Source organism: Eutrigla gurnardus, assembly GCF_963514095.1.
Source record: "Eutrigla gurnardus genome assembly, chromosome: 19".
Lineage (NCBI taxonomy): Eukaryota > Metazoa > Chordata > Actinopteri > Perciformes > Triglidae > Eutrigla > Eutrigla gurnardus.
This window is the reverse complement of record NC_139930.1, coordinates 10483520-10498010: the sequence shown is the minus strand read 5'-3', so window position 1 is coordinate 10498010 and position 14491 is coordinate 10483520. Positions and strand designations below refer to the sequence as shown.

The window sequence follows — 14491 nt, the reverse complement described above, 5'->3', positions numbered from 1 at the left end:
TTCAAACACTTGACCCCAGTTACACTTTCATCATTCTCTTTTTCCCCTGGGCGATTGTTACCGCAAGCAATTCCTTCTCTCGTGCTAATTAGAAGGTGTGTCAATGTTTAAGACGGAGCTGCTTTCACTTATGAGAACTCTCCCACTAATTGGAAGAAGTTGCTATTTGCATCCACTGACATATGATCTGTGAGTGGAATGCTAGTGGATTAACTTTGATGGACTAAAATGACGTCGGACTGTAATGTAAAGTATAGTAATGCCATCTGCGGGCAGTTCTTATAATGTACATTGTACCTGCATGGAGTGTGCTGGTTTCTGCTCTCGTGTCTGAATAGTTCATGCAGCGGTTTTTGAATTTATTTTTGAGCAAAGCTTTCAGAAAGACTTGAGAACATGATCACAATAGCAAACATCCAGATCCACAGAGAATCGTATCGCAGCCTCCAAAGAATTGGGAAGCAAATCTACCCCGTACCCAATTAAAAAAGGTTGCATGGACATTCAATTCTTGAGAAGGCACAAACCGTTTCCCCCCTTGTCCAAATAAGAGCATTTTATGTATGACTATAGAAATGAAATGAAATGGAGTTTGACACTGCTGCCCTGCCTTGTCCAACATCACTGGGCAGCATGGGGGGAAAATATCGATGTGCTGGGATTGTTTACCTTGCAGATGAAGCTTGCTCTCGGGGCTCTGCAGAAGGATGGAACTGACCGAGTCCAGATTGTCGTAGCTGCTGCATCCGAGTGGCCCCGTCCGTGTCTCCGTCACCTGGAATAGAATTAAGACTAAAATTTAATTGATGGACATTTTGAGAAGCAAATGAATGCCCTCGCATTCGTCAGCGTGGGCGTGTGGAATTGAACACTTTCATTTTTCCGAGTGTGAAGTATTACACAGCACCACACTACACTTGAATACAATGCGAGACCCATCGGGCATTCATAATGTCAGATGGTAGTAAGAAGTTAACATCTATTCATTACGGCTGTCAGTGGATAATGTAACAGTATCAGTTTAGATTTAGACTTCCATGTCTGCTAATTGCACCGAGTTCACACAATCTGCCACTGCATTAACTTCCTGTGGCACATAGACACGGGAAGATTGTGCAGTGACAGAACGTCTCGTTAAAGAAACATGCTTCATCATAATTTAATTCCCCCACCACCACCACTACACCTTCACGGTGCACCTTTAAAAAGGTACATTGTGTAGTATTCAGGGGGTCTATTGGCGAAAGGAGAATATAATATTATTCATTATGTTTTCTTTAGTGTTTAATTTGGACAAACCAAACACTGGATCTACATGAGTGAGAAGTTTCAGTTGGTCGCAATCTGCAACCTCACCACTAGGTGGTACAATAGACCTTAAATGTAGCGGCGGTTATCATTTCTAACTTGTTGCAAGGATTTTTTTTTTTTGTGACTTTGAAAGATTTTTATTTGAAGGAGAAACATTTATCTTTCTTGAATGATGTACTTGTTCTGTTCCGAACAGCAGCACTGACTACAGCGATGGTTCTTACTTCTTACCCTTCCACAGACCACTTTCAGACAAAACAAGCCTATTCAGATGTGAAGAGGCTGTTTTAAAATATACAGCTCCCACCTTCGAGACCTTGAATGGATCGCTCTTGAAAAGACAGAAAGGACTGACATTTCTCCTCTTGTCAGCTTTTGCTCAATTAAGTTGTTCCAGCAGCTCCTAACAGTACTTTTACAAGAAAAAAGCCAAAATAGATAAGAAAAGGAGATTTAGACTTGATGAATCGCACTAAAAACCTAACCTATTGTTTCTTGCATGTCTTTGTTTGAAAAAAAAAGAGCCAGTGCCAAGTAGCAGACCAAGTTGAACATGCCAGAAAACAGGAATCATATGAATAAATATAAAACTATTTTTTTTTCCAGAAATATATAGAGTGTTGATAATAGCAAGATCCTTTCTTTAGTATTCATGTCCGTCAGCACTTAGACACAGTGGGAGTTTTCTGCTTCACCAGTGGCTCATGAGCGACACAATGTGTGACCAGCATGTGTCTGTCGCAGGTGGTGAAAGACTTGGGAGTTGGACCCACGCTCACTGATTTTCTTGGCCACTTGGGGGCAGCAGAAACAAACTGGGAATGCAGCATTGACGCACTGTATTATCCTATTTCAGGTTGATGTGGTGAATTCATTTGGAGTCATGTTTCCAGCCAGAGAACAAATGTAAGTCCAACATTTAACTCAGTTTTAGCAGGTTTTGGTCTCCACTCCTGAGGAAGTTAGTCATGTGATCCATTATCATAGTATTATAGCTGCTTCAAATCAGAGCAGGAGATCCCACTCATGAGAGGGAAAACAAAGATCATTCTAGAAGTAAATATACACAAATTTGCACTTCATACCACATTAATATTCCTGAACAATTTTGTCTCAAGCTTTGTATAGGAAATGACCATTATACTCGTATTTTTAGGGGGATTGGATGCAGTTGGACGTTATTGAAAACTGATCCACAGGATTGGGAATGTGGCCAGTTCCGACACGTATGATGATTTTACTACTCGCTACTTCACTGGATGTGACCCATTGTCCCCTCAGTATATCAGCAGTTAAAATCATCCCTTTACACCAAAATCAACCTGTACTTCAAACTAATTCCTGACACAAACCATAACATTGACAGGTAAATAAAAATGAACAGTGTTTCTAACATCCACCGCCAACAGCCTCAGTCATTTATGCATTCTACACACTAGTGTGCATGTGTGTGTCTGGATGGCATTTTTCCTGTCTTTAATGTTGCTACTGCACCAGATGGTGGGATGACAAGCAAGAAATTAGACAGATGTATATCTTCCCCTTTGCATCAGGCTGTTGGGGTGGGGGTGGGGATGTCCAATCATGGGCAGAAAGGCAGGGACAGACTCAAAGGATCTTTGTATTCAAATAATATTGCTTTTGAATGCATTTTTCAAAAAGCTAGGCCATGTGGCATTAACATCACAGTGCTGTAACATGATTGCTGAGGGTAATGTGTGATTTCATCACAATAAATCTTTTAATCTTCGGGTGGCAAAGCGGCACTATCAGTATGTGACAGAGTTACTGTTTCACTGGAGTGGCATCCTTAATCTAAGCCTAATGACTACTAATTCATTTAATACGGAGCGACATAGAATCATCATTTATAGAAATATTTCTCAATACCGATGTGATGTCATAACAATAAAATGTTATACGTTAAATTCACTGTAATGTCTTTGTGCCACCGGTACCCTAATGTTCCCCAGGAGCAATAGACTTTCCATTACTAATAATGATGATAATAAGAATAAGAATAAGAATATTAGACCAGATGTAAAGTGTAGCCTGTTCATTTTTGTTTCTTAAAAATATCCTTTTTGTCCTTATAGCACAGAGTAGGATCTTTAGGCTGATAATTTAAAACGGTAAAACTGATTTTTTTAAATAAAAATAATCAGTCCTGCTGTTGTATTACATACATAATTACATAGAGATACACATTTTACCAATATGAGAAAAGAAATCTAAAATCACACACAGATGTTTTAATCCATGTGTTTAACTCCAGATCAGACCTTCTTACAAAGGATTTTACATTCTGGGTGATGTGTGGGCGTCTGGTGCAGTTAATCTGTTTTGGCTGCTGGATCTTTAAAAGACGTGAAAATAAAGTGTTATCCTACTTATATGAACTAACATTATGCTCAGCTGTGGTTTACAAGTATATGAATAGTACACAAACAACCCACGCTGCTTCAATGCACTTTAGTCCTCTTTGGTTAAAGACAAACTTCCATCTGGGTGGTAAAAAAAAATCACTTTTCTTGCAAATCAACAATGATGTTTACTATGAGGTTTATGTCAGTCCAATTTCATTCGATAAAGCAAATATGTATCTAGTTTACTGCGCTTGACTGAAACGTGTGTATGAGACGTAGATGATTATGCTTTCTTATTGACTCAACTCCACACTTTTCACTTTCCAAGCGACGGACATTGAAATGCACTTCGTGGCCTTGCATAAAGTAAATGCACAGATTGATTACAGAGTCAGACTTGCCTATCACACTCCACCATCTTGATGGCTGCTGACGCCGCTCTTTCCTCCTCCAGCCCCCCCTTTTTTGTTGTGCTTATCACCGAATGAATTACTTCCTTCCAAAAGGTTGTGTTGCATGATCCATGGTGACTGTGACAAGTGAATATCTGTCCTCTGTCGCCAGCGGACATTTTCCCAGGGGCGAATGCACGAACGACATCAGTAGCTGCACGCGAATCACGCACTCAGCCGGATGTGCATAAACATGAGTGCGGCTTGCTGCAGCCAGTTAACCACACAGTCACTTTTATTATTCCAAGTTGGGAGCAGACATACCCAGCTTTATGGATTAGAGGCTGACCATTGTAATCTGAATGACTTTAGCAGGGATAGTGTGCGGCGCTTGTTTGGCTCTCTTATTCCACTCTCTCAAGCACGCGCCGTAACAGTGCTGTGCACCAGATTATGAAAATGGGAGTATAACGCAATAAAAATACAAGGAGCAATCAAAGGACTGAAGTGGGCCGAGGGGGACTTAGAGGATTTGGATTATTAAGCAGAACATAACAGTGGATTCCCACTGGACCCAGGATGTATCATAGCCCACAGTCAGAAACCACGGTTCTGGAACATCCTCTCTAATTGTCATCTGTCATCAAGAAAATCATCCAAGAAAGTAAATAGGAGATGACGCACATGAGATGCTGAGTTTCTTCTGTTTCTGTATTTTCTGTTGGCAACCAAATGTGCTATTCCCTAAGCCCCAAATGTTTGGATACTAAGTTTCTCCTGCAAACTTCTCTTTTTTAAAAAGTGCAAAATTCCTCCTGGTGACACACGTGCGACGTAGCGGCAGTATCTCAGGGGCGTGTAGGCCGGAAACGTGGGTTCTGGAGCTTTTTTCTGTCAGTTACATACATCTTCAACAGAAGGAGTAAAAATGTGCAAGCCAGGTATTTCTATTATACACTTTTCTCAAGCGATGCTCTCATTATACACAATCCTAAAATTAGAATAGAAATATTCGTCACTTCATGTGATTGGAAGTGGCTTCGTTGATCCAGTCTAATTAGGCACCTGTAGCGATCACACTGCATGCACTGTGGGCTATATTTATCTTACGACTGACGCAGCACTGTCCATGTGTTTTCAGCACACAGGCCTACTCACTTGTGTGGTTGACCTTCATGATGCACCTGCCTTTAGCTAAACACCAATTAAAAATATCATTAAGATCCTGGAGTTCGGCAATTTATAGTTTCTTAAATGCAGAAAGTTTGAAATTTTAAGCAGTCAACATGGGGGTCAAAGGTCAGCTCATGACAGCGGAAATAATGTGATTACACCAAGAAATAGAGACTTATTATCTTATCAGGGATAATTGTAGACCTCTCAGAACTTCCATTGTCATAGGACTTCCTTGTGCCTAATTAGAGGGTAAATAATTATTATTTAATACATTTCCTTTTTTTTTCAATTCTTCCCAACAATATCCATATCAGTAAATGGTTTCATTGATTTGCAAATTTGCATATATCTTTATCCCCATATATCTGGACCAAACACAGTAATAAACACTCACATTAAATAGTGTACTTCAGTGTATGGAATAAAATCAAAAGGTCTATCTATAAACTCACTAGCTGTACATTAGCATTGCAGTGCTGTTAGAATGGAGAAGGATATGATAGACGATTGGCTGAGTCATGCAATCAAAGCGCTTTTCGCAAAAGTTCATTAAAATTATCACGGCACAAGTAGCTCTCATTATTTCTATAATTCCCGTAACTTGTCGTGGGAGCCGCGTGTCCTCACTTCGGATTGTCGAAGCCACTCGGAGAGGAGTTATTCTGCCGTTTTCTTGGAAAGCAATCCTCACATTATACTGAGTCCCCGCGGTTGCATTCCGACTTGAAAGACCCAGGAGAATAAAAAAGGTGGTTTGAAGCTACGTGCGATAAGGAAAACAAGGGATGAAGGCAATAAGATGGCTGAGTGGGACGGGGAAGAACACTGTAAGGTTGAACTGTCTTCATTACACATTGCTTCTGCTGAGAATTCCTAATACGCCCATCACCTGCCATTCTCTTAATGACTTGCTATTTCTGGATGCATAGACATGAAGGGACATGCTCCTCAGTAATTCTCAAAGCCTGATAGTGGAAGATCTCCGAGGACCTTTTTTTCCCCTGCCTTGCTCATATATCACATTGTACATGGCTACCGTGTCACATTAGGACGATGCAACCGTACTAGAGTAACACGCGTCATTGCACATGTCTCTGATATAACTGCATGAGCATTCTTTGGGAATTGTGCCTGTAAAAGCCTTTTTTAATGTAACTCATTTGTTTTAAATGATACGTAGAAAATGATCAACTTTGGGGCATTTGTTAATAACTGTGGCACTGTTGACGCTGCGTGGCAAATCTGCTTGCTTGTGGCGAATGCAAATTAGCAAACTGCTCCGAACTTGGCTTCCGCAGTCAACAGAAAAATCTGGGTCATAGTGTATACACGTTAAATTTCCCCTTTTACATTTTTTTTTTTTTTTGCATTGGACTCACATGACTGGGCTGGAGATATAGGACAGTATGGCTGCGGAGGCTTACAACACCACCGCCGACAGCGCCGCAGCACCGTCAGGGAAAAAACTATGCACATTGAGCGTCGCTGTTAATCACAGCGGCGGTATGGATAGGTGACCTTGCGAGGGATGCCGGAAGCACACTCCCCAGCAGGAATGCACACTTGCACACTTCATGCATGAATGAACATACAGTACACACGCCGCATGCACACTCGCACGCAGTCGGGACGGCATATATACGCGACTCCTTTCCTGCATAATCACACTTTTCCACAGGAAGCCGCTCATTCGTGAAACCGTCATGTTCTTTCCATTAAAACACTCCATTGGGTATCTTATTTTCATTTCAAAATGACTGTCCCCCCTCCCCACCAGAGTCCTTGCTTGAAGCAATCAGGTTCAGCCACATGGAGACAAACAACCACATGCCATTTATTTCTATCAGCAAGGTATGATGTTGTTCACAGTTGGAAGGGACATCTTTGTATATATATATGCGGTGTGTATGTGTGTGGTTTTAGAACCCTACGGACATACAATATATGTGGAGAAACATGTCCCTATTATGAAATGATTTATTTTTTCATGCTAAAGGATAACTGAAGTGAATGCATAGGGAAAAAATTGGTCCCCTAGTGGTAAAATGCATCAGAGCTGTGCTGCCCAGTGGTTAAGTGTAGCTGGAGAAGTAATGATAATGACGCTGTATATGGATCTAGGCACAACAGGGAACTGAATTATGATTTATGAATCTGTAAAAAAAATGGATAATACCCCTATGTTGAATGGCTTCTGTGATTTTTTTTTTGTGTATTTAATAAAAGCTGCAATACATTCATGGAGATAAATGATGTACAGCAGGAATCCCCCCCCTCTTACTGTACGATCTCATTACAACATTACCCCGGGCCAGCTTGTGCCGTATACTAATGGGACTTGTGTGGCTTGTTTGTTTGTCTGTGTGTATACATGTCTCATATTTCACATATGAAAATGAAAACAGGTCAGGTTTATTCTACAGCTTGCGTCGTCCCTCATTGTGTTCAGCACATTTAGGTAAAATGGTATTTGTCCTTTACTTTTCTTAGAACTCTATCCGTGGTCTTCACTGCATGGTGGTTTAGGTTCATTTTTAAAGAACAAGGAGGACAGAAGGCATTTGTCTTAGCCGATGTGGGTTTTTTATGGATAGGTGGGTTTCAGGTAAATAACAAGGCTAAGATTCTGCTGAAGGCGCCAGCAGCACATTGGGGATATGTCTGGGTTTTGATTAACGTTCACATGTAGCTAAGACCGCTTAAGCAGTGCAAAGGCTCAGGGAGACAGGACAGAGTATCAAGGATGAAGGGTTTGATAAATTCAACCAGCCACTATAGACCTATGAGCCCACACATTTAGTGACAAGCAATTAGATACAGCCTGCACAAAGGAGACGCACACCCTTGCTGTTCAAATCTCATGTTTGAGAGACGGTTATTACAGGTTTTGATTACTAGTGAATTTTATCTGGCAATAAAATCAGCGCTCCTTGGGGACCAATTTCACATGTAACCTTCATCGCACTCATTTAAATGTGTTCTCAGCATTTTCCTGTATTCCAACCACAGCGGCTTGCACAGCGTGTGAAACCTGTAGGAGGCCAATAACAATCAAACAATTGTTTGTATTTCGCAGTGATGAAAAGACGACTGAGTTTCTAATGAGAAAGCTTGGCATTACTGCCTGCACAGATGTCTGATGTCATCAAAAGACTGATTGTTATATGTCCTGCTGGTTGCCCTGATGTTCACGTAATGTTCTGCTGCTTCATTAGTAGTCTGATAACGACTCCGTTAATCAAATAATGCTTCCACAAATTTGACAAAGCACAAACGTTGGTTTGACATCGTGCTGATGCACTTATTTACGTTTTCATTTTTAAAGGGATACTTCACCCATCTGCATTGAGCTTTGTATTGATAGAAACCCGGTAGTATTTTTGAATGGTGGTGCATCATCCCCTCATTTTCCCCAGAGACGGGAGATCTCCGTATTTCTATTCTGAAAAAGATGCTGATATCTGCGTCATCAGAGGCTGCTTTGGTTAGAGGGGGTAAGACTACACTAGTTCCTCATGTTTTCAACACACGTATAGGGACCCACTGAGGCTACAGATCTATTACAGACCAGTGGTGGGATCTCACTTGCAGAAACTAAAAGCAACATCCTCCATCTTGCTTGGAAGCTATGCTAACAGGCGCTGTGGAGAAAGCTGAGAAGTAACGAGAATGGCGGAAGGTACTCAAACTGATATGGAAGAAGGGGATTGTGCTCAAATCCGATGTTCGTGGCTATCTCTACGAGCTGCAATATAGTGGGAGTGGCCTGCGGAGCTGTGCATTGTGGGTGTTGTTGTCTTCCATCCACATACGGCAAAAAGTCACTGTCTGCCTTTTCTCGGTCAAGAAGGCACCAAATTCCAAATGTATTTTACATTTCGACTACATAATATATGTTTCACCGGTGAAGTATCCCTTTAATGGTTTGTCGTGTAGGATTTGGTCACATGCTCCAAACAGCATTTCACCTGGACCACTGGGTCATTAAATCTTAAGTCATCAGTTATAGAAAAAAGCCAATAACTTACCCGTCAGCAGGGCAAGAATACACACACTTTGACTCACTAGAGCCTGTCAAGGTGAAAGTGATACGACAGGAAGGATGGGCTCAGACATCAAGCGTTAAGCATGTTGTGACCAAACAAACATTCACCAGGGAATAAGGAAGCTCACATCAGTTTGCAAGCTAGAGAGGCAATTAGCCGCTCAGCTGCAGCACATTAAACAGCATGTAAATGTACCTGCTGGTGTGCTCCTTACTCTTCTACGCCACTAACAACATGCTGCCATGGTTTCTGATTCGCCACACTGTATCGTACGCAATCACACCCATCTTAGGTTTTTTCAGAGGATGCTGACACATTTGGTTGTTGTTTTTGTTTTTGGTTCAAGGACAACCGCTATCCATCTGAGGAAACAGGTCTGTGATGAGCAGGTGAAGAGCCAAATAATAATCGGTGGCAAATTATTTTCTTGTCTCTACTTGGCTAATGGTGTTCCCTGGGTAAAAAGGGTTTATCAACGAGGATTTCTGATCATTTATTTGCATGAATTAAAAAAACAACAACAACCTGCCATTATTTGTAAGAAGGTAAAATGTGTTTTTCCTAATTAAATTAGTAAAATATGTTTAATAGTGAAGCTGTGGAGGTGGCATCACTATTGTACTAGCTGTGATCAGAAGTAAGGCATTATCACTAAATGCATAAATCTTGTTGGTTCTGCAACAAAAATGCATCTACAGTTCAAAAGCAATTTGTAAATTGTAGGGCTTCAATTAATCTGATGTTAAAGTTAAAATAGAGTTAACATTAATAATATTAATAGTGAGTCTTAATATATGACACAGTGGAATCTATACCCTGATGTTTGCCTCAGGCTGATCATTATCAATGCTGGGATTCTGTCTTTAATCAAAGAGGGCATACATATTTCAGTGTATTTAGTGTCAGGTGAAAAAAAATATAAGATAAATCAGCAGTTTTATTCATTGCAACAGTAGGGTTTCATTATGCCATCCGCATACATTTGCTTATTAATTTCTGGGCATACATAAATCCTAAATAAAAGAAGACACTCCTCTCATTGACCCTCAGGGGATCAACTAAAAGAATATATCATTAATATGGCACAATGCTTACTTGAATATAGTTTCTTTTTAAGATTATTTTTGTTCTTTATTATTATTATTATTTATTTTGATTATTATTATTGTTGTAATATTATAACTACTACAGTGCAGAGGATTGAATGTAAATTAAAATGTGTTAATTCTTTAGAATAATTTAAAGTTATTTAAACATTTCAATGAAAGCAATTATGTTTGTGTGTTAACTCAAAAATGTTACAAATCAAGAAAAAAAATATATAAACGTGTATTAAAGCAACTTATGAGGCCTTTCAAGATATTTCAGTGAACAAAGTGGACTTGACTTTCAACATGTAAATGTCGAAAACATTTCTGCTGTATTGACACGTGTTCTTCATCCTGATTGTAAGTTTGCACTCCAAAGCAGGTCTCGCAGCCATGCTGAATCAATATTGGAGGAGCAAAGCCCTTGTTCTCTGTGTTTATAGATCCATGCCTTCTGCTGGACTTTGCTTCCTCTGCACATTCAGATCGCTGTCTGTCTGCTGGAGACGTGACTGGGGAACTGCAATTCATGCTGCATTTATTTATAGTCGACAGATACGAGAACGTAAATTCAGCCCCGGGCAATATTGGCTGATATGTATCTGACAGTTGCACACATTTTTGGAAGTAATAGTTAAATCCAATTGAAGATTTTTGACGTTGCTGCAAAACGTCGACGCTCGTAATCGGTCGCTAATTTGAATTCTTTCAAATCTCATTCCATATATTTTATTTTATTTAAATTCTCATGACGGTGCTATCTGAGGACATACTGATTACACAGTATGGACATCAATATGTGATATTTATATACAAGCGGTGCACAATGATGCCAAAATGATGTGTGTGCCTTGAAATCATCTTGCGCAGCAAATTCCAGCCTTTTTCAAATCTTCCTTTGTGCACATCAAAATAGGCTCTCAAGTTTTATATAATGCTTTTCTAGTATGGAGCACAGGGGCCGGTTTTCTCTGGAGCGAAGACACCCTGCTCTCTAATCCCAGAGCATAACAAAACTGTCTGCAGTTTTTAAATGAAATGAGAAAAGTTAATGTTATTGGCCATTACTCAAGTCTGCACCAACTCTATCATCTGGTAATATATTCCTGAACAATGTATTTATCCCTATTTCACCCCTTTCCTCTATTTTTCCACTGTAAGCATGTCTGTACCCTGGAATTGTTTACGAGGATACATTGAGCCTTTGGCTTATTTGTAAAAAAAACAACAAAAACAAAAAAAAAGGTTATAGTTACCAATGTTAATCTATTTGTGATGATTTGATTAAACACAAACTGATCTAGTAATATGAAACTAGAAAAGTGGAAATACAATTTGAAATCATTTAGTGCCCATTTTAAAAGGTGCACAGTGTAATGTCAAGCCAAACGCTCTAAAGATATACAGGCCAACATTTTACTTCTACTAGCAGAGTACGCAACTCTCCACCAAACTGCTGAAACTCTGAGAGCTTGTCAAAACGAAACTGCGATGATATAATCTTCATATATATTACATTAGCCCTCTTTGTTTCTTCCTCTCCACAGATGGAGGACTGCTCCACTGCTTCAGACGGTTGCTGCGGCAACTCGGCCGGTGAAAACCCCGCCGCCGGGTCCCAGAGCGGGCTGGTGGAGCGCCGGATCCAACATTTGTATTGGCAGCGACAGAAAGTTTGCTGATCCGGTGGCGAGTCAGGGAAGCCCCCTGGGGTCGGACCCCTGGAGCTGGGCTTTGTGCCGCTGGCTAAATTCAAGCTAGCTGCTAACTGCTAACAGAAGGTCTGTCTGTCTGTCTTCCCTGAGCTCGGGCACGCTCCACTCATGGCCAAGTGGTCTCCCGGCGGCGGGGAGGACGAGGCGAGGATGCGAGTCATTTTCTCATTTGGCTGTAATACAATAAACAAACTAGCAAAGATGCACAACGACCACGGATGCATTATTTACAAGCCCTCGGGGCAGCTCTGCCGGGTTCTTGGGGCAGACTGGCGCTACTGTGAGTCACTATCACCTCTCGAGGAATAACGAGACAGGACGGGCCGAGGCTCCAGACAGCTGTGACACAACGACAACACTCAGTTCATCTTTGTCTCAATCTCGAATTCTGGCCAAGATAATACAAATTTCACCTTCCTTAATTAATCAATGAATTGACTTTAATCAAATTAACACAGAGCAATTACACTCACTGAACCTGGAGCTTTCGGGGCCCCCTGGGGCAGTTGACCGCTATGCTGAGTCAGCAATTTAGAGTAAAATTTGCATAATTTATGACATAAAATGTGGAAAGAAAATGTACACCATTAATATTTAGACCAGTATGATTATGTATTCTTAGTCTGAGTCATTTTGTTTTCATACCCACCAATAAACCCCCCCCCCCCAATCATTCCAACTCCACACAGCCATGTTTGTCTCACTTGATAGAGCAAGCCTATTAAACTGCTGTTTCATCCCCGTTAGAAGAGTAGGAGACGTTAACTGTGAGTTTTAAACAAGAGGTTACTGACTCTCGGAGGGTGAAACACCTGACAGGTGAGAGTTGTCTTGCACGCCTGCATTCCCATTAACTAACTCACAAATTTGACTCAATCACCTATCCATCCTTTCGGCCTTTTCTCCGAACCCGGACAAAGCCTCAACGCTTGACATATGCTTCAGGTCCATCGGCCTTGATCAGCAGTCATGCAGGCCAGTCAGCTTTGCAGTAACTTTGTATGTGTGTGTCTGTGTGTGTGTGTGTGTGTGCGCTGTATGGATACTCTCTCCTCTCAACGCCTCCTGCCTTCCTTTCCGCAGAACCTGACTCAGCACCCACTGTCAGGTCTGCTTAATTTTGTCATGGTTGACTTCCTGCTACCAAGAGTCTCATCTGCCAGAGCCCCTTAATCCACTTGTCACTCACAACAACTAAAAGCTAGGGAGGTGCTCCTTGAATGAAGACAGGGGAGGTTTTGGTGCAGGTATGGACGTATGCACAGGCGCATAGCAGCTGCTGAGGGAGTTTCAGACTCACAGAATAGTTTGACAAAAATGTAACACTTCCTAGACTAAACCATTATTAGTATAATCATAATCCTACTGTGTAAGCAATGTGTTGTATAATACTGAATATAGGAGAGTTAATTAAGCGCTGACAAAAAAGTGCTCAACTTGAACTTTTTGAACAGTTACTTGTTACTTATCAAATGCAGTGAAAGCATTGAGGCAGTTGTTCTGTTCTTTTGACAAGTTTTTGTTCAGCATGCATTTACATTTTTTATTTTTTTAAATCAATGTTATTCAGATTGCCAGTGAGAACAGGGCACGCAGCTGTTTGGCCAGGATGACGTCGTGGAAAGCGGATTGGCAGAATAGGCATCCTGAGGATGTTTGGTGATGTAGAGAGCATGGATAAGTTTAAATTAGTTTTCATGGATCTCTCTAGTCCTCCAGGATGCCTACGCTCCCGCTGATCTGCACAGCAAAAACAACTGTAGCAGTTTGGGTAGAAGGATGGTTACCGCGCAACAGCCTAGTGCTGTTGGTGGATGATTTAATTGGATAAGCCAGCCGCAATGGATTACAGCTCTGTAACTGCTCTTTGCTTTCCTAATGTGCTCCATTCAAATGAGTGAAACTTATGGAACTTCTGATTCCCTCAGACAGCTGAAGTCGAATGAAAAATAAAAAAACTATGTGGCTATGGATGAATGCCGTAACCCATTAATCTTTAGCGCAGCAGAGACTTTATTAGCATTACTGCACATTAAAACGGTATTTTGATGCTGATGCTAATTCAGTAAAACGTGAAAGAAAATACCAAACGTCTTCTCCTGCAGCATCTCGACGAATGACTCTCTCAAGTCCCCAGATCAGATGGATCACACAGATGCCACATGACAAAATATTATCCTGTGCCCAAATTGCAAAATACCTCAGTCTGAAGTTACACTCAAGTAGTAAAGTAGAGATACTCATCTTTATTTACTGTGATATTTACAGTGCAGGAGGCGAAGCACTACTGCAGTATTGGCGGGGGTGATGCACTGTTGCAGGATGAAAGTCTATACAATCATGTGGCATTCCAATTTCTCTGTGGTGCAGCCTATTTTGGCTCCCGCAATCAGCTAA

The 14491-nt window shown here is 40.9% G+C and overlaps 1 protein-coding gene across 1 annotated transcript in view; it reads right to left on the bottom strand.

Annotated features, from left to right (window-relative positions):
• brinp1 (bone morphogenetic protein/retinoic acid inducible neural-specific 1) overlaps positions 1 to 14491 on the bottom strand; it is a 105488-nt gene that overhangs the window by 29641 nt on the left and 61356 nt on the right. The window contains exon 5 of the mRNA XM_084034746.1: positions 670 to 775. Coding sequence (XP_083890872.1) covers positions 670 to 775 — 106 coding nt within the window. The remainder of the gene's footprint in view (positions 1 to 669; positions 776 to 14491) is intronic.